Source organism: Balaenoptera acutorostrata, chromosome 3 (genome assembly GCF_949987535.1).
Source record: "Balaenoptera acutorostrata chromosome 3, mBalAcu1.1, whole genome shotgun sequence".
In the NCBI taxonomy this organism is placed as follows: Eukaryota; Metazoa; Chordata; class Mammalia; order Artiodactyla; family Balaenopteridae; genus Balaenoptera; species Balaenoptera acutorostrata.
Window position 1 is genome coordinate 146707240 of NC_080066.1, and position 13540 is coordinate 146720779.

At 53.4% G+C, this 13540-nt stretch overlaps 1 protein-coding gene across 2 annotated transcripts in view; it reads left to right on the plus strand.

The window, feature by feature from the left end:
* The window catches only part of PLEKHH1 (pleckstrin homology, MyTH4 and FERM domain containing H1), a 49860-nt gene that overhangs the window by 31365 nt on the left and 4955 nt on the right, over window positions 1-13540 (plus strand). For both annotated transcript variants that reach the window (XM_057543435.1, XM_057543436.1), the window contains exons 9-24: window positions 5-96; window positions 2495-2645; window positions 2804-2946; window positions 3913-4023; window positions 4938-5024; window positions 5392-5553; window positions 6536-6616; window positions 6971-7153; window positions 7550-7658; window positions 8467-8579; window positions 9203-9379; window positions 9729-9826; window positions 10340-10517; window positions 11064-11219; window positions 12270-12370; window positions 13164-13305. In XM_057543435.1, coding sequence (XP_057399418.1) covers window positions 5-96; window positions 2495-2645; window positions 2804-2946; window positions 3913-4023; window positions 4938-5024; window positions 5392-5553; window positions 6536-6616; window positions 6971-7153; window positions 7550-7658; window positions 8467-8579; window positions 9203-9379; window positions 9729-9826; window positions 10340-10517; window positions 11064-11219; window positions 12270-12370; window positions 13164-13305 — 2084 coding nt within the window. The remainder of the gene's footprint in view (window positions 1-4; window positions 97-2494; window positions 2646-2803; window positions 2947-3912; window positions 4024-4937; window positions 5025-5391; window positions 5554-6535; window positions 6617-6970; window positions 7154-7549; window positions 7659-8466; window positions 8580-9202; window positions 9380-9728; window positions 9827-10339; window positions 10518-11063; window positions 11220-12269; window positions 12371-13163; window positions 13306-13540) is intronic.

The following is a 13540-nucleotide window of genomic DNA, read 5'->3' on the forward strand; positions in this document are numbered from 1 at the left end:
CCAGCTTCAAGCCCTCCGGCCCTTGCATCCCCTGGGCCTTTCTCTGGCCTGGTCTGCAAGAACGTCACCGTGCCGGTCTACACAGCCTTGAAGGGGGTAAGAAGCTGCTGTCCGAGGAGGGGGTGTCCCCGCCCAGCACCCACTGCCCCACCACCGTGTCGGCAGGCAGTGGCTGGAGTGGGTCTCCAGGGGCAGGCGTCTGCGCACACGTAACTCTGAGCAGGGAGCTCAGCCCCCCATATATCTATTTATTTTGTTCATCTTTATTAGGTTTTTTTAAAAACTCTTTATTTTTAAATTTTTTCTTCCCATTTTATTGAGATATAATTCACATACAGCACTGCATAAGTTTAAGGTGTGCAGTATAATGATTTGACTTACACACATCATGAAACGATGACCACAATAAGTTTAGTGAACATCCATCATCTAATATAGATACAGAATTCAAGAAATAGAAAAAAACCTTTTCCTTGTGATGAGAACTCTTAGGATTTACTCGTAACAACTTTCATATATTAACATACAGCAGTGTTAGTTATATTTATCATATTCTGCATCACATACCTAGTACTTATTGATCTTATAACTAGAAGCTTGTACCTTTTGACCACCTTTATCCAATTCCCCCTCCTCCCCCACCTCAGTAACCACAAATCTGATCTCTTTTTCTTTGAGTTTGTTTCTTTGTTTTTGAAGTATAATTGACCTACAACGCTATGTTAGTTCCTGGTGCACAACACAGTGATTCAATATCTTTATTAGGTTTTTATTAGAAAAATTCTACATTTACAAAAATGTGAATCAGTATGATTATGGGCAAAGTAAAAAGTTAAAGGTTAAACCAATGCCTGCTCTGCGTCTCCTCCTCATCTTTTCACATGTCTATCCCGGAGGCCAGTGGGGCTCCTTCCAGAACTTTTTATGTATTATGTCATATATTCCCATATGTATTCCCGTAACATCTCTACATATTTTTTAACAAAAATCAGATATAGCTGCAACATGATGTTTTCGTATACTTTTTGGTCTGCTTTTTTTTTTTTTTTCCTGCTGAAACCTTTTATTCTGAATTTGTTGGTGCTTAAGGAAAACAGCTTTGCCCATAATTCACTGTGCCCTGGACTTATGACACCAACTTGTATTTGGCCAATTAGAAACAAGACCAAACTGCATTCTTCTTCGGTCTGTTCAGTTGATAAATGGCACTTAACTGATTTCTTTCATATAATCTTTAACAAGAACTCATAAGTCGCATTAATTATGCCCCAAGAGATGAGGGACCGATGGTAATTCAGATGGGCACCTCTGAAAAGATTTGTCAGTTTCCTGTCCCATTCTAGCCAGATTTTTTGGAAAACTTTAGGGAAAGACTGAAATTCCCCACCAATCTGAGATTGCCTGCGAGTTTTTACAACATTAACTGGAAAAAACAAGATTCCCAACATGTTTTTTGAGATCATAACAGTAATATTTTGTAAAACTTATTGTAGAGGGATAAAAAGCCAAAAGTGAAATTTCCTCTTACATTGCTTTTCCCTAATTCCTAACCCCAGAGGCAACTCTCACTAATGGTTTGGTGTTTATTCTGTAATGCCCTCTGATGCATTTACAAATGCATTTACAAATTTACTCTCTCTTACACACACGCACACGCACACGCAAAGAGGATGATGTCATACATGTCAGTCTACCCCTTGCTTGTCCACCCAGCCATGTGTCGGGTCTTCCTGCCCCACCTCCACACACAGCACAGCTCTGCCTCCCCTTTTAGGACTTTCCAGTACCCCTTGGTATAGATGCCCCATAACTACCTTAACTTGTCCTCCCCTGATTCACAACGTAGGTCATGTCTCTATTTTTCTGTAAAATCAGTGTTGCAATGAACATCACCATGCAAATACATCTCTGTGCACTTATATATACATATTTCTGTAGGACAGAGTTCTAGAGGTGGAATTTTGGGGCAGATAATATGCATGTTTTAAATTTTGACAGGTAGTGCCAAATTACCTTCTAAAAAGATTTTATATAAAATAGAGTACCCTTTTCTGCAGTTTCCCCAGTATTGAAGTAATTGGTCTTTTTAAAGTTTTGCCATGATCTCTCGATTTGTCATCCCCCACCCACTTTTAAAGCTCCACTTTTAAAGCTCACACTGGGCCCCGTGGCATGGTTTTCTGGCCCCCTAGTGGCAGGGAGCAAGGGTCTCAGTGGCCAGGTGTTCAGCCCTGGTGGGGCAGCTTCACTGGGGACCACAGAGGATGATGGTGTGTGAGGGAGAGAGAAGCATGGAGGTGAGGACACAGGGGTAAGGTCGTCGAGTCAGGAAGGGACAGTTGTCTTCTGGGTGCCCCAGCTGGGTGATGGCTTCCCATGCTCTAGACAGGCTGTGTTGGCCACGCCCCAGGCACTTGGAGCGGGAGTGAAAGTGCAGATGGGATGGGGCTTGTCTTGCAGACTTAGCTGCAGTGGGGAGGGGCCTGTCTTGCAGAAAGCCACGCAGATCAGCACAGTGCCCTTTGTGGACGAGTCCTCTGGGTCTGATGATGACTGCAGCTCCCAGGCGAGCTTCCGAACTTCAGTGCCCTGCTCTGAGTCCAGGAAGACCAGTGGACTGGGCAGCCCCCGGGCCATCAAGAGAGGTATGGAGAAGGGTGGTGGGAGGGGTGCGGAACGATGAGGGGCCCTTTATCTCCTCCCATGGGCGGTCCCACGTGGGTGCGGAAGACCCTGCAGCTCCCAGGCTGTGTGAGCCAGGAGGCTGTGGACCTGGGCCTTGATTCCTCCTCCCTTTGGACAGGCGTCTCCATGTCCTCGCTGAGCTCCGAGGGCGACTACGCCATCCCCCCGGACGCCTGCTCCCTAGACAGCGACTACTCAGAGCCTGAGCACAAACTACAGCGCACCTCATCCTACTCCACCGACGGGCTGGGCCCAGGCGGGGTGAGCTGGGAGCTTGGCCTCCGCCCCGATGGGGCCGAGGCAGGGCCGGGTGGGAGCGGACCTCCAGCACGAGACCCAAGCAGCAGCTGCATGAGGCGAGGGGTCCCTGGGATTGGCGAAGGGAGGGCGGGAGTCTGGGGGCTGCCACTGATGATGTGAGGCCATGGGGAGTGGGCTGGGGGTGTGCAGTTGGGGGCCAGGCACACACAGACCCCATCACTGTGGCCCACGGGGCCCAGGAGGAGTTTACACATGTTACCTCGTTTTAGCTCCACACTGACCCTGGGATGCCGAGAGCTAACAATACATTTATTGAGTTTTTAGTGTGCCGGGCACCGTGCTTATGGCTTTGTATGCACTGTCTCATTTGTCATCACAAATGAGGCTTATTACCCCATCTCGTGGATGAGAAGCCTGAGGCTCAGAGGCATGCTGTTATGCACCAGAGCCAGTGGTAAATCCAGATGGCTCATTCCCCAGCCCTCGCTCCACAGCACTGTGCTGCCCCATCTTCATCGCCCCCTCCACGAACCCTCCACCCCAGTTTGGCTGATGTTCCCCAAACCTCTCTTGCCCTTTCCTGCTGCCTGGAATGGCCTTCTTCCTCCTCTGGGCTCGTCTTCAAGGGAAAGGCTGATTTCCTTCCAAGGTCAGTTCAGGTCTGGCTCTTGCCAGAAGCCTTCCCTGGCCAGCCTCTTGCTTGTGCAGCCCCTGATCTACCACCTCCTCAGGGTCAGGTGCTCTCTCCCCCTGCCAGCAGGACCACCCATGCTTTATAAGTCCTCTCTGCATCCTTAGCAGGGCAGTGCCCTGAAAACACACATAGTAGATACTCAGTAATTTTTTTTAATTGATGACAAAGCAGTGACTCAGCTGGGCCATTTTGGCCTGAGTGATGTCCAGGAACCCCAGTGATTTCCCTCTTCTGTCCACCCCTCATCCCCCTACACCCTTCCACTCTTGCAGGAGTCACTGGAGAAGTCAGGCTACCTCCTGAAAATGGGGAGCCAGGTGAAGACGTGGAAGAGGCGCTGGTTTGTCCTGAGACAGGGACAGATCATGTACTACAAGTCTCCGGTGAGACCCTCCTTCCCCAGGACAGTAGGCAAAAGGACCCCACCCCAGCCCCAGAACCGCATGAGGGGGGCTGGAAGCAGGGCAGAAGGTGAAGGTCTGGCAGGCAGGGAGAGGCAGCCTGGGCACGCACCTGAGGCTTTGAGCCCCACACGGGACCACGAGGCTGGTCACCGGTTCTCACAGTGAAATCAGGCACTGAGCAGTCAAGGGCACTTCTAGATGAATTGGCTTGGTGACTCCTTCTTCCTTCAGAAGCCAAGTCCTGTCAATGAACTATTCCTAGGCTGCCCTCACATCATCAGGACTGTTCTAACAGGCGAGCTTGTCACCTCCTCCATCTCCTTCCTATACTGTTTGGAATTAGGGAGCCTTAGGATGTTGGGACCTAGTTTGACAGGCCCTCCCTAGAGAACCAATGTTAATGTTTTAAAGAAGGCAAAAAGGCCTGACTCTTGTGCAACTCCAGTTGATTGTTAGTGGCTACCTTGAGCATCACGTGAGGAATTCAGGTCCCGTATCACTCAATGAGTAGGCATGCTCTGATTGATTAGTTATGTCTGCAGTGGCACTGGAGAGGGTAATGGTGATATATATAGGCCACCTGTTTGCAACACTGTAAAATATGTAGTAGAAAGAATTTAAGGGCTTTATAGCTCAGGAATAACCTGGTGGTTTCTCACCCAGTTTTTAAAGGCTCAATCTATATTTTTTGAGGCCTGGATCAGGAGGACCCATGTCTCTAATCATTGCTCCATTTAGTTAGAACCAGGATCCAGAACAAGTTATCCATCATGCCACAGCCCAGGAAAGCTTAGGAATCACTTTCCCCTTTGTGACCTAGAATAAGATCTGAGGGGAAATGACGTGCTCTGGGAAGGCTCCAACCTCTTTCCTCTCCATTCCTTTCTTTACAGAGTGACGTCATCCGGAAACCTCAAGGTCAAGTGGAACTGAACTCCCGTTGCCAAATTGTTCGAGGGGAGGGTGCACAGACATTCCAGGTGAGCATGCTCCTAGCAGCTAGTGCTTTAGATAGAAGAGGTGCTGGGTTTGGATATGGCTCGGATGGAAACAAAGATGGGGCAGAATGAGCATGTGTGAAAGCCATTACATCACCGTTTGCACTGATCCTCATTTGTGGGTTTGAGGAAGGAAGAGGAGGCAGAATGTGAGAGAGATGGAGTGAAGGTAGGAGAGACATGGAGGCAAAGATGAGGAGGAGGAGAAGGGAGGGAGGGAGTACCAGGGCAGGAAGAAGGAAGACCCGGTGGGTCAGAGATCTGTGCCGCCTCAGAGCCAGGCTCCTGTTCTTCCGTCGTCCTAGCTCCCCATCCCTGCCCCCATCCCCAACCCCTCACTTCTCCACAGCTCATCTCTGAGAAGAAGACCTATTACCTGACAGCGGACTCGCCCAGCCTGCTGGAGGAGTGGATCCGTGTCCTACAGAGCCTGCTGAAGGTCCAGGCCATTGGGCCTCCAGCTCTGGCTCAGGGTGGCACCAAGCCCGCTGTGAAGGGCTGGCTGACTAAGGTATGGGTGGGATTGGTGGGGGAGGAACGTGGTGGGCTCCTCTTGAGAGTCAGGGGAGCCAGGAGTGAGTGCTGGGGGTGGTGGGTCTCCTCCTGACGCACAGCTCCTTTCTCCAGGAGGCTCCTCACACTGATTACCTGTGGGCTGAACCACACAAGGTGACCGTGAATGAGTGTCTGGAAAAATAGGGGTCAGTGTTGTTACAACAGCAGCTATTCTCGAGACAGAGGAGGGAAAGGAATGTCTCGGACCCATTCTGAGGTCATTAGGAGCTGCCCCCACCCCTGCCTCGTACCCACCACAGCTCAGTGTGAATAGTGGGAAGCTGTGACCTCGGCGAGACAGGTGTGGCCAAAGACTTATAATATCTCAGGCTGCCCTAAAGACGTTTTAATTAGGGCTCTTCTGGTTGCAGGGAGCTGAGAAGCACTTGTTAATCCCAAGAAAGGGGAAGTTAACAAGGAAGCGCGTTAACTAGGCCAGGATGCCGTCAGGAATGATTGTGTGAGCAAGTTCAGTGCTTGGGGCTCTGCCTCTGCCTCTGCTTCCCCGTTCAGTCTGTGTTCACAGCCATCTCCTCTGCCCACGTGCAGTGTTTTTTACACTTCACGATTACACTTGCCCAAGGGCTTCAGCCCACCGTGGCCCTTCCCTTCAGACTCTAGCCTCTGCTGACTAGCAAGTTCTTCTCGTGATCATATTCCTGGGACAGGATATCTGGTTGGCCTGGTCAGTCTTTTAATGGCAGGTCACACAAGGACGGATGGGGTGTCACGTGGTACCATGGACCCTCGCTGTGAAAGGGCTGGTTCCATTAGTAGAGAATCTGGGTGGCATCTGAGTTTGACCTGGGATTGACCAAAGGATCTGAGTTGGACCGGGGGTTTTGAGATCTGTCTCCCTGTGGCTTCTCTTTGCCAGTCCCGGATCTAATTCTGGGTTCGTCTGGTTCTAATAATGCTGGTTCATTTCTGGCCTACAGGTCAAGCATGGCCATTCCAAACTGGTCTGGTGTGCTCTTGTTGGGAGAACCTTCTACTACTATCGAAGCCACGAGGACAAGGTACTGCCTGGCCTCCCGACAGCTTCCCCCAAACCACATTCCTGTGACTCAGTGTCCTTATGGAAGGCCCCAGCTTTACCCTCTACCCAACCCAACCCCACAACAAGTACAGAGCTAGCTGGCCAGATCCCTCTAGAGTGTGTGACCAGTGTGCATGGTCCGCAGATCCTGCCTGTGTGGTCTGTCTGTGCTTCTCCAAGCCCGCCTCAGCCAGGGAGCTGTAGTCTCCCCCTCCCCATCTTGTCATCCACCCACATCCTTGATTCCCAGCCCTACAAGGCCTGAGGGTTCAGAGAGAAGAGACTGCTCCATTCCCCGCTGGCCCTCCCATTCACGGAAGGCTCGTGTCCACAGCGACCCCTGGGCCGTCTGCCGGTGCGGGACGCACGCATAGAGGAAGTAGATCGATCCTGTGACTCAGACGAGGACTATGAGGCTGGAGGAACCCGGCGGTTGCTTTCCTCCCACTGCACCCTTGTGATCCACCCCCCAGAGCACAGCCCCACCTACCTCCTCATTGGCACCAAGCACGAAAAGGTAAGGGAGGGGGTTGGGCCTCCATAGCAAAGCTTGGACCTTTGATTCTCACCTTCCTTCTCTCTTCTGAGCTTCCCCAAATTCCAATCTATTTCCCTCCTGGACATTTTGGCAACTAGTATTTCCTGAATATTCCTTGTATTGAATCCATTCCCAGTGACCAACATCTCTGTTCACTGGGGCCATGAGATGGAGGGAACCCCAAGCTTAGGAACTTGGGTTCACATTCAGCCGATCCCAAGTCTTTCCTCTTAGGGACCGGTGGCCTTGACTTGTGCCAACCAGACAGGCTGACCCTCACCCTGGGCTTGGCCCCTTCGGGGAGGCTCCCTTGGAGCTCTTGCCTCCATTCTTCCCCAGCCCAGCCCCATCAGGTGGCTTTCCATCCTCTTCCAGGATACGTGGCTTTACCACCTCACAGTGGCTGCAGGTGGCAGCAGTGCCAAGGTGGGCACTGCCTATGAGCAGCTCATTGGAAAGCTGATGGACGGTGAGGGAGACCCAGGTAAGGCGAGGGTGGCCATCACTGCTGGGTTGGAGGGGGGCGGCTGGGTAACTGTTGGTCAGGAACCCAAAGAAAGCACTACTGTACCCGGAAGCTGTTTGGAAACCTTCTAAGCCACAGAAGGGCATCCCGTCCCGAGCTCCAGGACCCCTGTTTCTGGTGAGGATACTGAGGAGACCCCTCAGTATCTGGGAGAGTTGTGTGGGGAGCAGACTTTCCGGTGACTTGGTCAATGTTTTACTTTGTTCACTGCAACCTTGCTGGCTGGGCAGAGGGTTGAGGAAAGAAGGTGCCTGGTTAATCTATAGTTAGAGTTTGTTAATAAATGAAGCCCAAGTTAGGACCAGGCTAACTAAGCCTGGGGCATTTTGGGGTCTTTATTTTGCTACCGATTCTCAGGACCCTGAGGATCCAAGGGCACCCAGAACACACACTGCTTTACTGCTGCTCCGAGGCTTGTTTGTTCCAGGCTGATATACGCTCCTCTATCCAGACCTAGCGCTGCAGGGAGAGGCCCTCCCCTGCACACGCACGCTTGCACTCCGATGTCCACGCCTTGCATTGGACGTTCACCCCTATTGCAGCCCCATGGGCAAAGCAGTAGCCGCCTTCCTGTAAGCCATGCTTGTGAGTGTGCTGAATAAATGCAGTGCACAGCCCACACTCTGTGCATATAAATCCAGCACAGCCCATGTGTCCCGACTGTGAAAGCACTGTCTTCCCCAGAGATCAGGGTCGGGGTGCGGGGGAGGCGAGTTCCCTCCTCAGTGGTAACGGCCGCTGCTCTCTGGTGCTGTGCTCCGGGCAGATTCCCCCCTCTGGAGGCACCCCATGCTGTGCTACAGCAAAGACGGGCTGTACACCTCCCTCACCACCCTGCCCTCTGAGGCCCTGCAGACGGAGGCTGTCAAGCTCTTCAAGGTAAAGTGGGAGCTGAGCCCAGGCCCACGGACTGTTGGCGGCGCCCTTGCCCTGTGCCCAGGCTCTGCCCAGAGCAGTGCTTCCCACCAGGGTGATGCCGGGGTGGAGAAGACCTGTGCAGTTTAGGGGGGAGCTCCCGGAGGGATCTGAAGAGGAAGGGAAAGAAAGTCCCTCAGGGCTCCCATCATGTCCTTTCTGGCAGGGAGGCTGGAAGCTCTGGGACTTCATTCACGGGCCCCTGGGGAGCACTAGCGAAGAGCTGCCCTCCTCCTGCAGTGAACAGCGGGAGGGGGCAGGTTGATGTTGCTTCTGGGCCTGAGAGATTCTGGCCTATTTTAGAATATTCTTTGTTCCCCTCTGGATATTCTATCTTTTTAAAAAATGAATATGTCTTGCTTATGTAATGGAAACATTTAAAGGAAAGATCCTATCCCAAAGTAGCCTTCTCGGTAAGCGTAGACATTCTCGAGCAGTAACGATGCTCCCTCCTAGAAAAGGCAGTCTGCAGTGAACCGGAGCCTTCCTTGAGCCCTGGGGGGGGACGGCCCAGTCTGTCCCCTGTCACAGAGGACGATAATCAGGGGGCTGTCAGTCTACCTGTGCCCACTGTCATTTCCCTGCAGTCGTGCCAACTCTTCATCAACGTGCCCGTGGAAGCAGCCTCGGTGGACTACCACGTGTCCCTGGCCCAGACCGCGCTGCAGGTCTGCCTGGTTCACCCCGAGCTGCAGAGCGAGCTGTACTGCCAGCTCATGAAGCAGACCAGCTGCCGCCCGCCACAGAAGTGCTCCCTCATGCAGGTGGGCGTCCCTGGGGTAGAACGGCTGACAGGAGCCGTCGGCCAGGGCTGCCCAGGACGTGGGAAAGGTGGAAGGAGGTGACCGAGCCTGGCAGCCAGCAGGCGGCTTCTGTGCTCAAAGCTGCCCGGGTCCCGCTGCCCTCTCTGTGCCCCTTCTGGATGTCTGCACACAGTCAGATTGTGTGATTGCGGTTCTGCACAAAGCCCGACCAAGCTGGCCATCCTGGTGCCTGCAGAAGGCTGGGGGCTGCAGTTCGGAGAGGGTGGTGAAGGCTCTGTAGCTCAGGACTGCGAAGGCGGTGGCATGGCGGACCCAGGGCTCAGCCCACATTACTTGTTCCCCCCGGCAGTGCTGGCAGCTCCTGGCTCTGTGTGCCCCACTTTTCCTGCCTCAGCACCACTTCCTCTGGTACGTCAAACAGCAGCTCCAGCGCCACGCAGATCCCCGGTGAGTGCACGTCGTTTCCTCTGCCAATCTGGCATTACTGACTGGCATGATCCGGAGGGACGCAGGGGAGACTAGGATGGATCGGATCGCCCTGCCCTCTGGGATTTGCACAGTGGTCATGTAGACTTTGCCCATCACCATGTATGCAGATGGGCACGTGGAGATCTGGGCACATGGAGATATGGGCACGCTCTGCACACCAATCCACGTGTGTGTGGGTTTTTAGTGGGGGCTCTCATGTGGAGCTACGGTGCTCCCAAATCATCCCCAGATTTGCATTCTCTGTTGCCATGTTTTCTGGCTTCTGCAGAAAATATCTGTGCCAGCAACCTGCAGCAAAATAGGCCCTGAATGACAAATTAACACCCCAGACCAGTCTTTGGGGCTCGTGTCACAGCCTTCCAGCTGCAGGTTTGGTCCTATAGGTTACATGTAGTTAGGGAACCAGGGTGTCAAGGTGGTAGGGATGAGTGGATTCCCGGTTTTCCTTTCTTCCTTCGCCTGTCGTTTTAGAAATGAGACGGGCCAGTACGCCACGTACTGCCAGCGGGCAGTGGAGCGGACACTGCAGACTGGGGAGCGGGAGGCCAGGCCGTCGCGCATGGAGGTGGTGTCCATCCTGCTGCGGAACCCCTTCCACCACTCCTTGCCCTTCAGCATCCCCGTGCACTTCGCCAACGGGACTTACCAGGTGACGAGGGACCTACAGGTGACAAGGCTGCCGCGCTCCCTGTGCTGAGTCTTCTCATATTGCCATCCCAGAGGAGAACACCTTTGGGCCAGTGGGTGCTAAGCCTCCTTAGGCCCAGCAGATCTTAACAGGCAGACCAGCCAAAGGATGGGCCTGGGGTGCAGGGGGCGAGTGGGGCCATTCGTGCCAGTGTGGAGGGAGCACGGAGCTTGAATCACAAAAGTTCTTCACTCTTTGGGGCCTGGGAAGAGGATCTTTTGAACCCACTACGTGAACCGGGAAGCTGACACACTGACCAAGAAAGTGGCATGGGAAAGGGCCTCCCAAAGAGTGACAGCAAAGGAGGAACGGAGCTTATGTGGGACTTCAGTTTACAGTGGGCGGGCTCCTCCCTTAAGCACTCGTCCTCTGCACGTGGAAACCAGCTTTCTTTGGCGTCTGCCATCACCCTTGCTCATGCCTTCAGCCATGCCTTTCCACCTCCCGGGCCCTGACCCCTCCACTAGCCCCCGTGGGCCCCTCTCAGGAGGTCCCCTCTCCCGGCAGGTGGTGGGTTTTGACGGCTCCTCCACAGTTGACGAGTTCCTCCAGCGGCTGAACCAGGAGACGGGCATGAGGAAGTCCTCCCATTCTGGCTTCGCCCTCTTCACGGACGACCCTTCTGGCAGGGACCTGGAACACTGCCTGCAGGGGAGCGTCAAGGTGATGGTCCCCGTAAGCCAACTGAGCTTCCTCCTGAGCGACCTCGGTCTTCAGGATTTTGTGTTCCCAGCCTGTTTGGGGCTGAGCCCGAGGCCAGCATTTCTGTGCCATCTTAAAATGTGCCCATATAGGCAGAGAAAAGTCATCTGTGCCCTTGTCTCTGGAGAGAAGATCTCCACATCCCTCCCTCCCTCCCTTGAGAGGCTGTTCAGCTTCCAGAAGAAAAGCCGCTTCCCAGCTCAGGGTAGGAAGGACAGGGAGGCACTTCTCAGCAGCAGTGCCCCCCGGGCAGGGCCTGCTGCCAGTTTCGTACACACGTGCGTAGATGGACAACTGTACGCCTGGACCCAGCAGATGTCGTGTTGTACGCTGGCAGCTCACTCTTACCCAGTCTGCCAGGGCCCGTGCTGTGCTTACAGGTTCCACCAACTTTAAAGAGGTAGATCCTTGTGGTACTTCTGTGCGTAAAGGCCCTTGAGTGGGATTCGAGCCCTGTGTTGCATTAGGGTCTGGGGTTAGAGCCGCGGGGCATGCTGGGTGTTTGTGGGATGTGCTGGAGCACTTGATGAGGATGAGGGTTTTGGCTGCAGTTTCTGCTTTCTTTATGGTGACAGGGCAAAGGCTCCTATTGTCTTTTACCATTGCCTGGAAAAACTATGCCCAGGCATCTGTAAGGCTTTGTTACACAGTAGGCCTCCGGTTATGTTTGTTGAAGAGAATGGCGGTTGGTGGGAGGGAAGTGGAGCCGGTGATAAGGGGCCGTGGTTTTGAACTGGGGCCTGCCTAGCCTCTGGGAGGCCGCCTCAGATGTCCAGGCAATGGCGGCAGCATTCCATGGTTTGCTGCCCACGCCATGCTCAGAGCTACACCTCTGTCTGTGAGAAAGCCACAGGCACCCTGGGTCCTGGGAGCAGGAGGCCCCGCGGGTCAGCCTCCTGATGGAGGACAGTCGTTCAACTCTGCCCCGCTGCTCTGCCCGAGTCCAGCCCTGACTGGACCTTGTTCCCTTCATCAGGGGCTTTTCTGACTTTCCTCTTTTGCCTCGTGCAGATCTGCGATGCCATCTCCAAGTGGGAACAAGCCCTGAAGGAGCTGCACTCTGGAAAGTCTGAGGGTGGCACACGTGTCGTGAAGCTGATGTACAAGAACAGGTCCTGGGCACCGCCAAGGGGGACCAAGCATGAGGGCTGCCGCTGGGGTGCAACTCATCACTCCCCCAGCTGGAGGCCTGTCCTGCACAGGCAGGGCGCCCAGAGATATAACACTGCCCGCTGGTCAGTAGCTGGAGGCCCAGGCTGGCTCTGCTGGCCTCTGTGAGACCCTGGACAGCTCAGGCTCTGCGTCCCTGTACTGTGTCTGCACACTCACACATGCACGCACACACACACCCACACACACACCCACACACACACCCCTGCCCCCGAAACAGACCAACTTCCTCAGGTGGCTGCATGTGTTACATCAGGAGAGGAAGATTTTGTCCGAGCACTAGATATTTAAGACTAAAGAATAAACTGCTCCTATACCAATTCCAGGAAATACAGAAGGAGAAATCCTGACTTAATACCAATTTGACTAAGAAAATTCCATCCCAGTATGTCTCCAGGCAGATGATTTCCATTAGTCTCTTGGAATCTTAACTCATTCAGTTTCCTAATAAGCTATGATTCCAGGTACCAGATTCCCCCCACCAAATCCAGTAAGTCTTAACAGTGAATTCAGAACTGACCACGTGCTACTGTTGCTGTGGGACCTGATGGCCCTCTATCTGCTCTGTGTCATGCTTGGTTAAGTTTTTCTGGAGGCAGTGGAAAACAGGCTCACAAATGGTATAAAAAGAGTAGTTTCCTTCTTTCTTTGGAAATCAAGATAAACAGATGCAGAGACAGCTTCATCCCTTTGGGATCCCAGCTGAGCCCTGGCTTCTCACTCTCTCCCCTGTAGGCTGTACTTTCGGAGTCAAGTCAAAGGGGAGACAGAGCGAGAGCGCCTGCTGCTTGCCTCCCAAACTAGCGCAGAGATAGTGGCAGGGAGGTTTCCTGTCAACAAGGAGCTGGCTCTGGAGATGGCTGCACTGATGGCCCAGGTAAGGTTCTGTCCAGACCCCAGGAGGGTCAGGAGACGTCTTGGACTCACAGGTGGAATGCACCACACAGGCGGAAACAGGAGATTCTGCGAGTCCTGAGGTGCCAGAGAGGGCGGCCTTGCTGACTCCTTACCCAGCAGAGTGCCTCACTGCAGATCCAGGCTACGTGCAGAACTCTGGGCGTGGAAACCAGGGGCCTGGGTTTGAATCCTAGCCACCTTCCCGCTATGACATC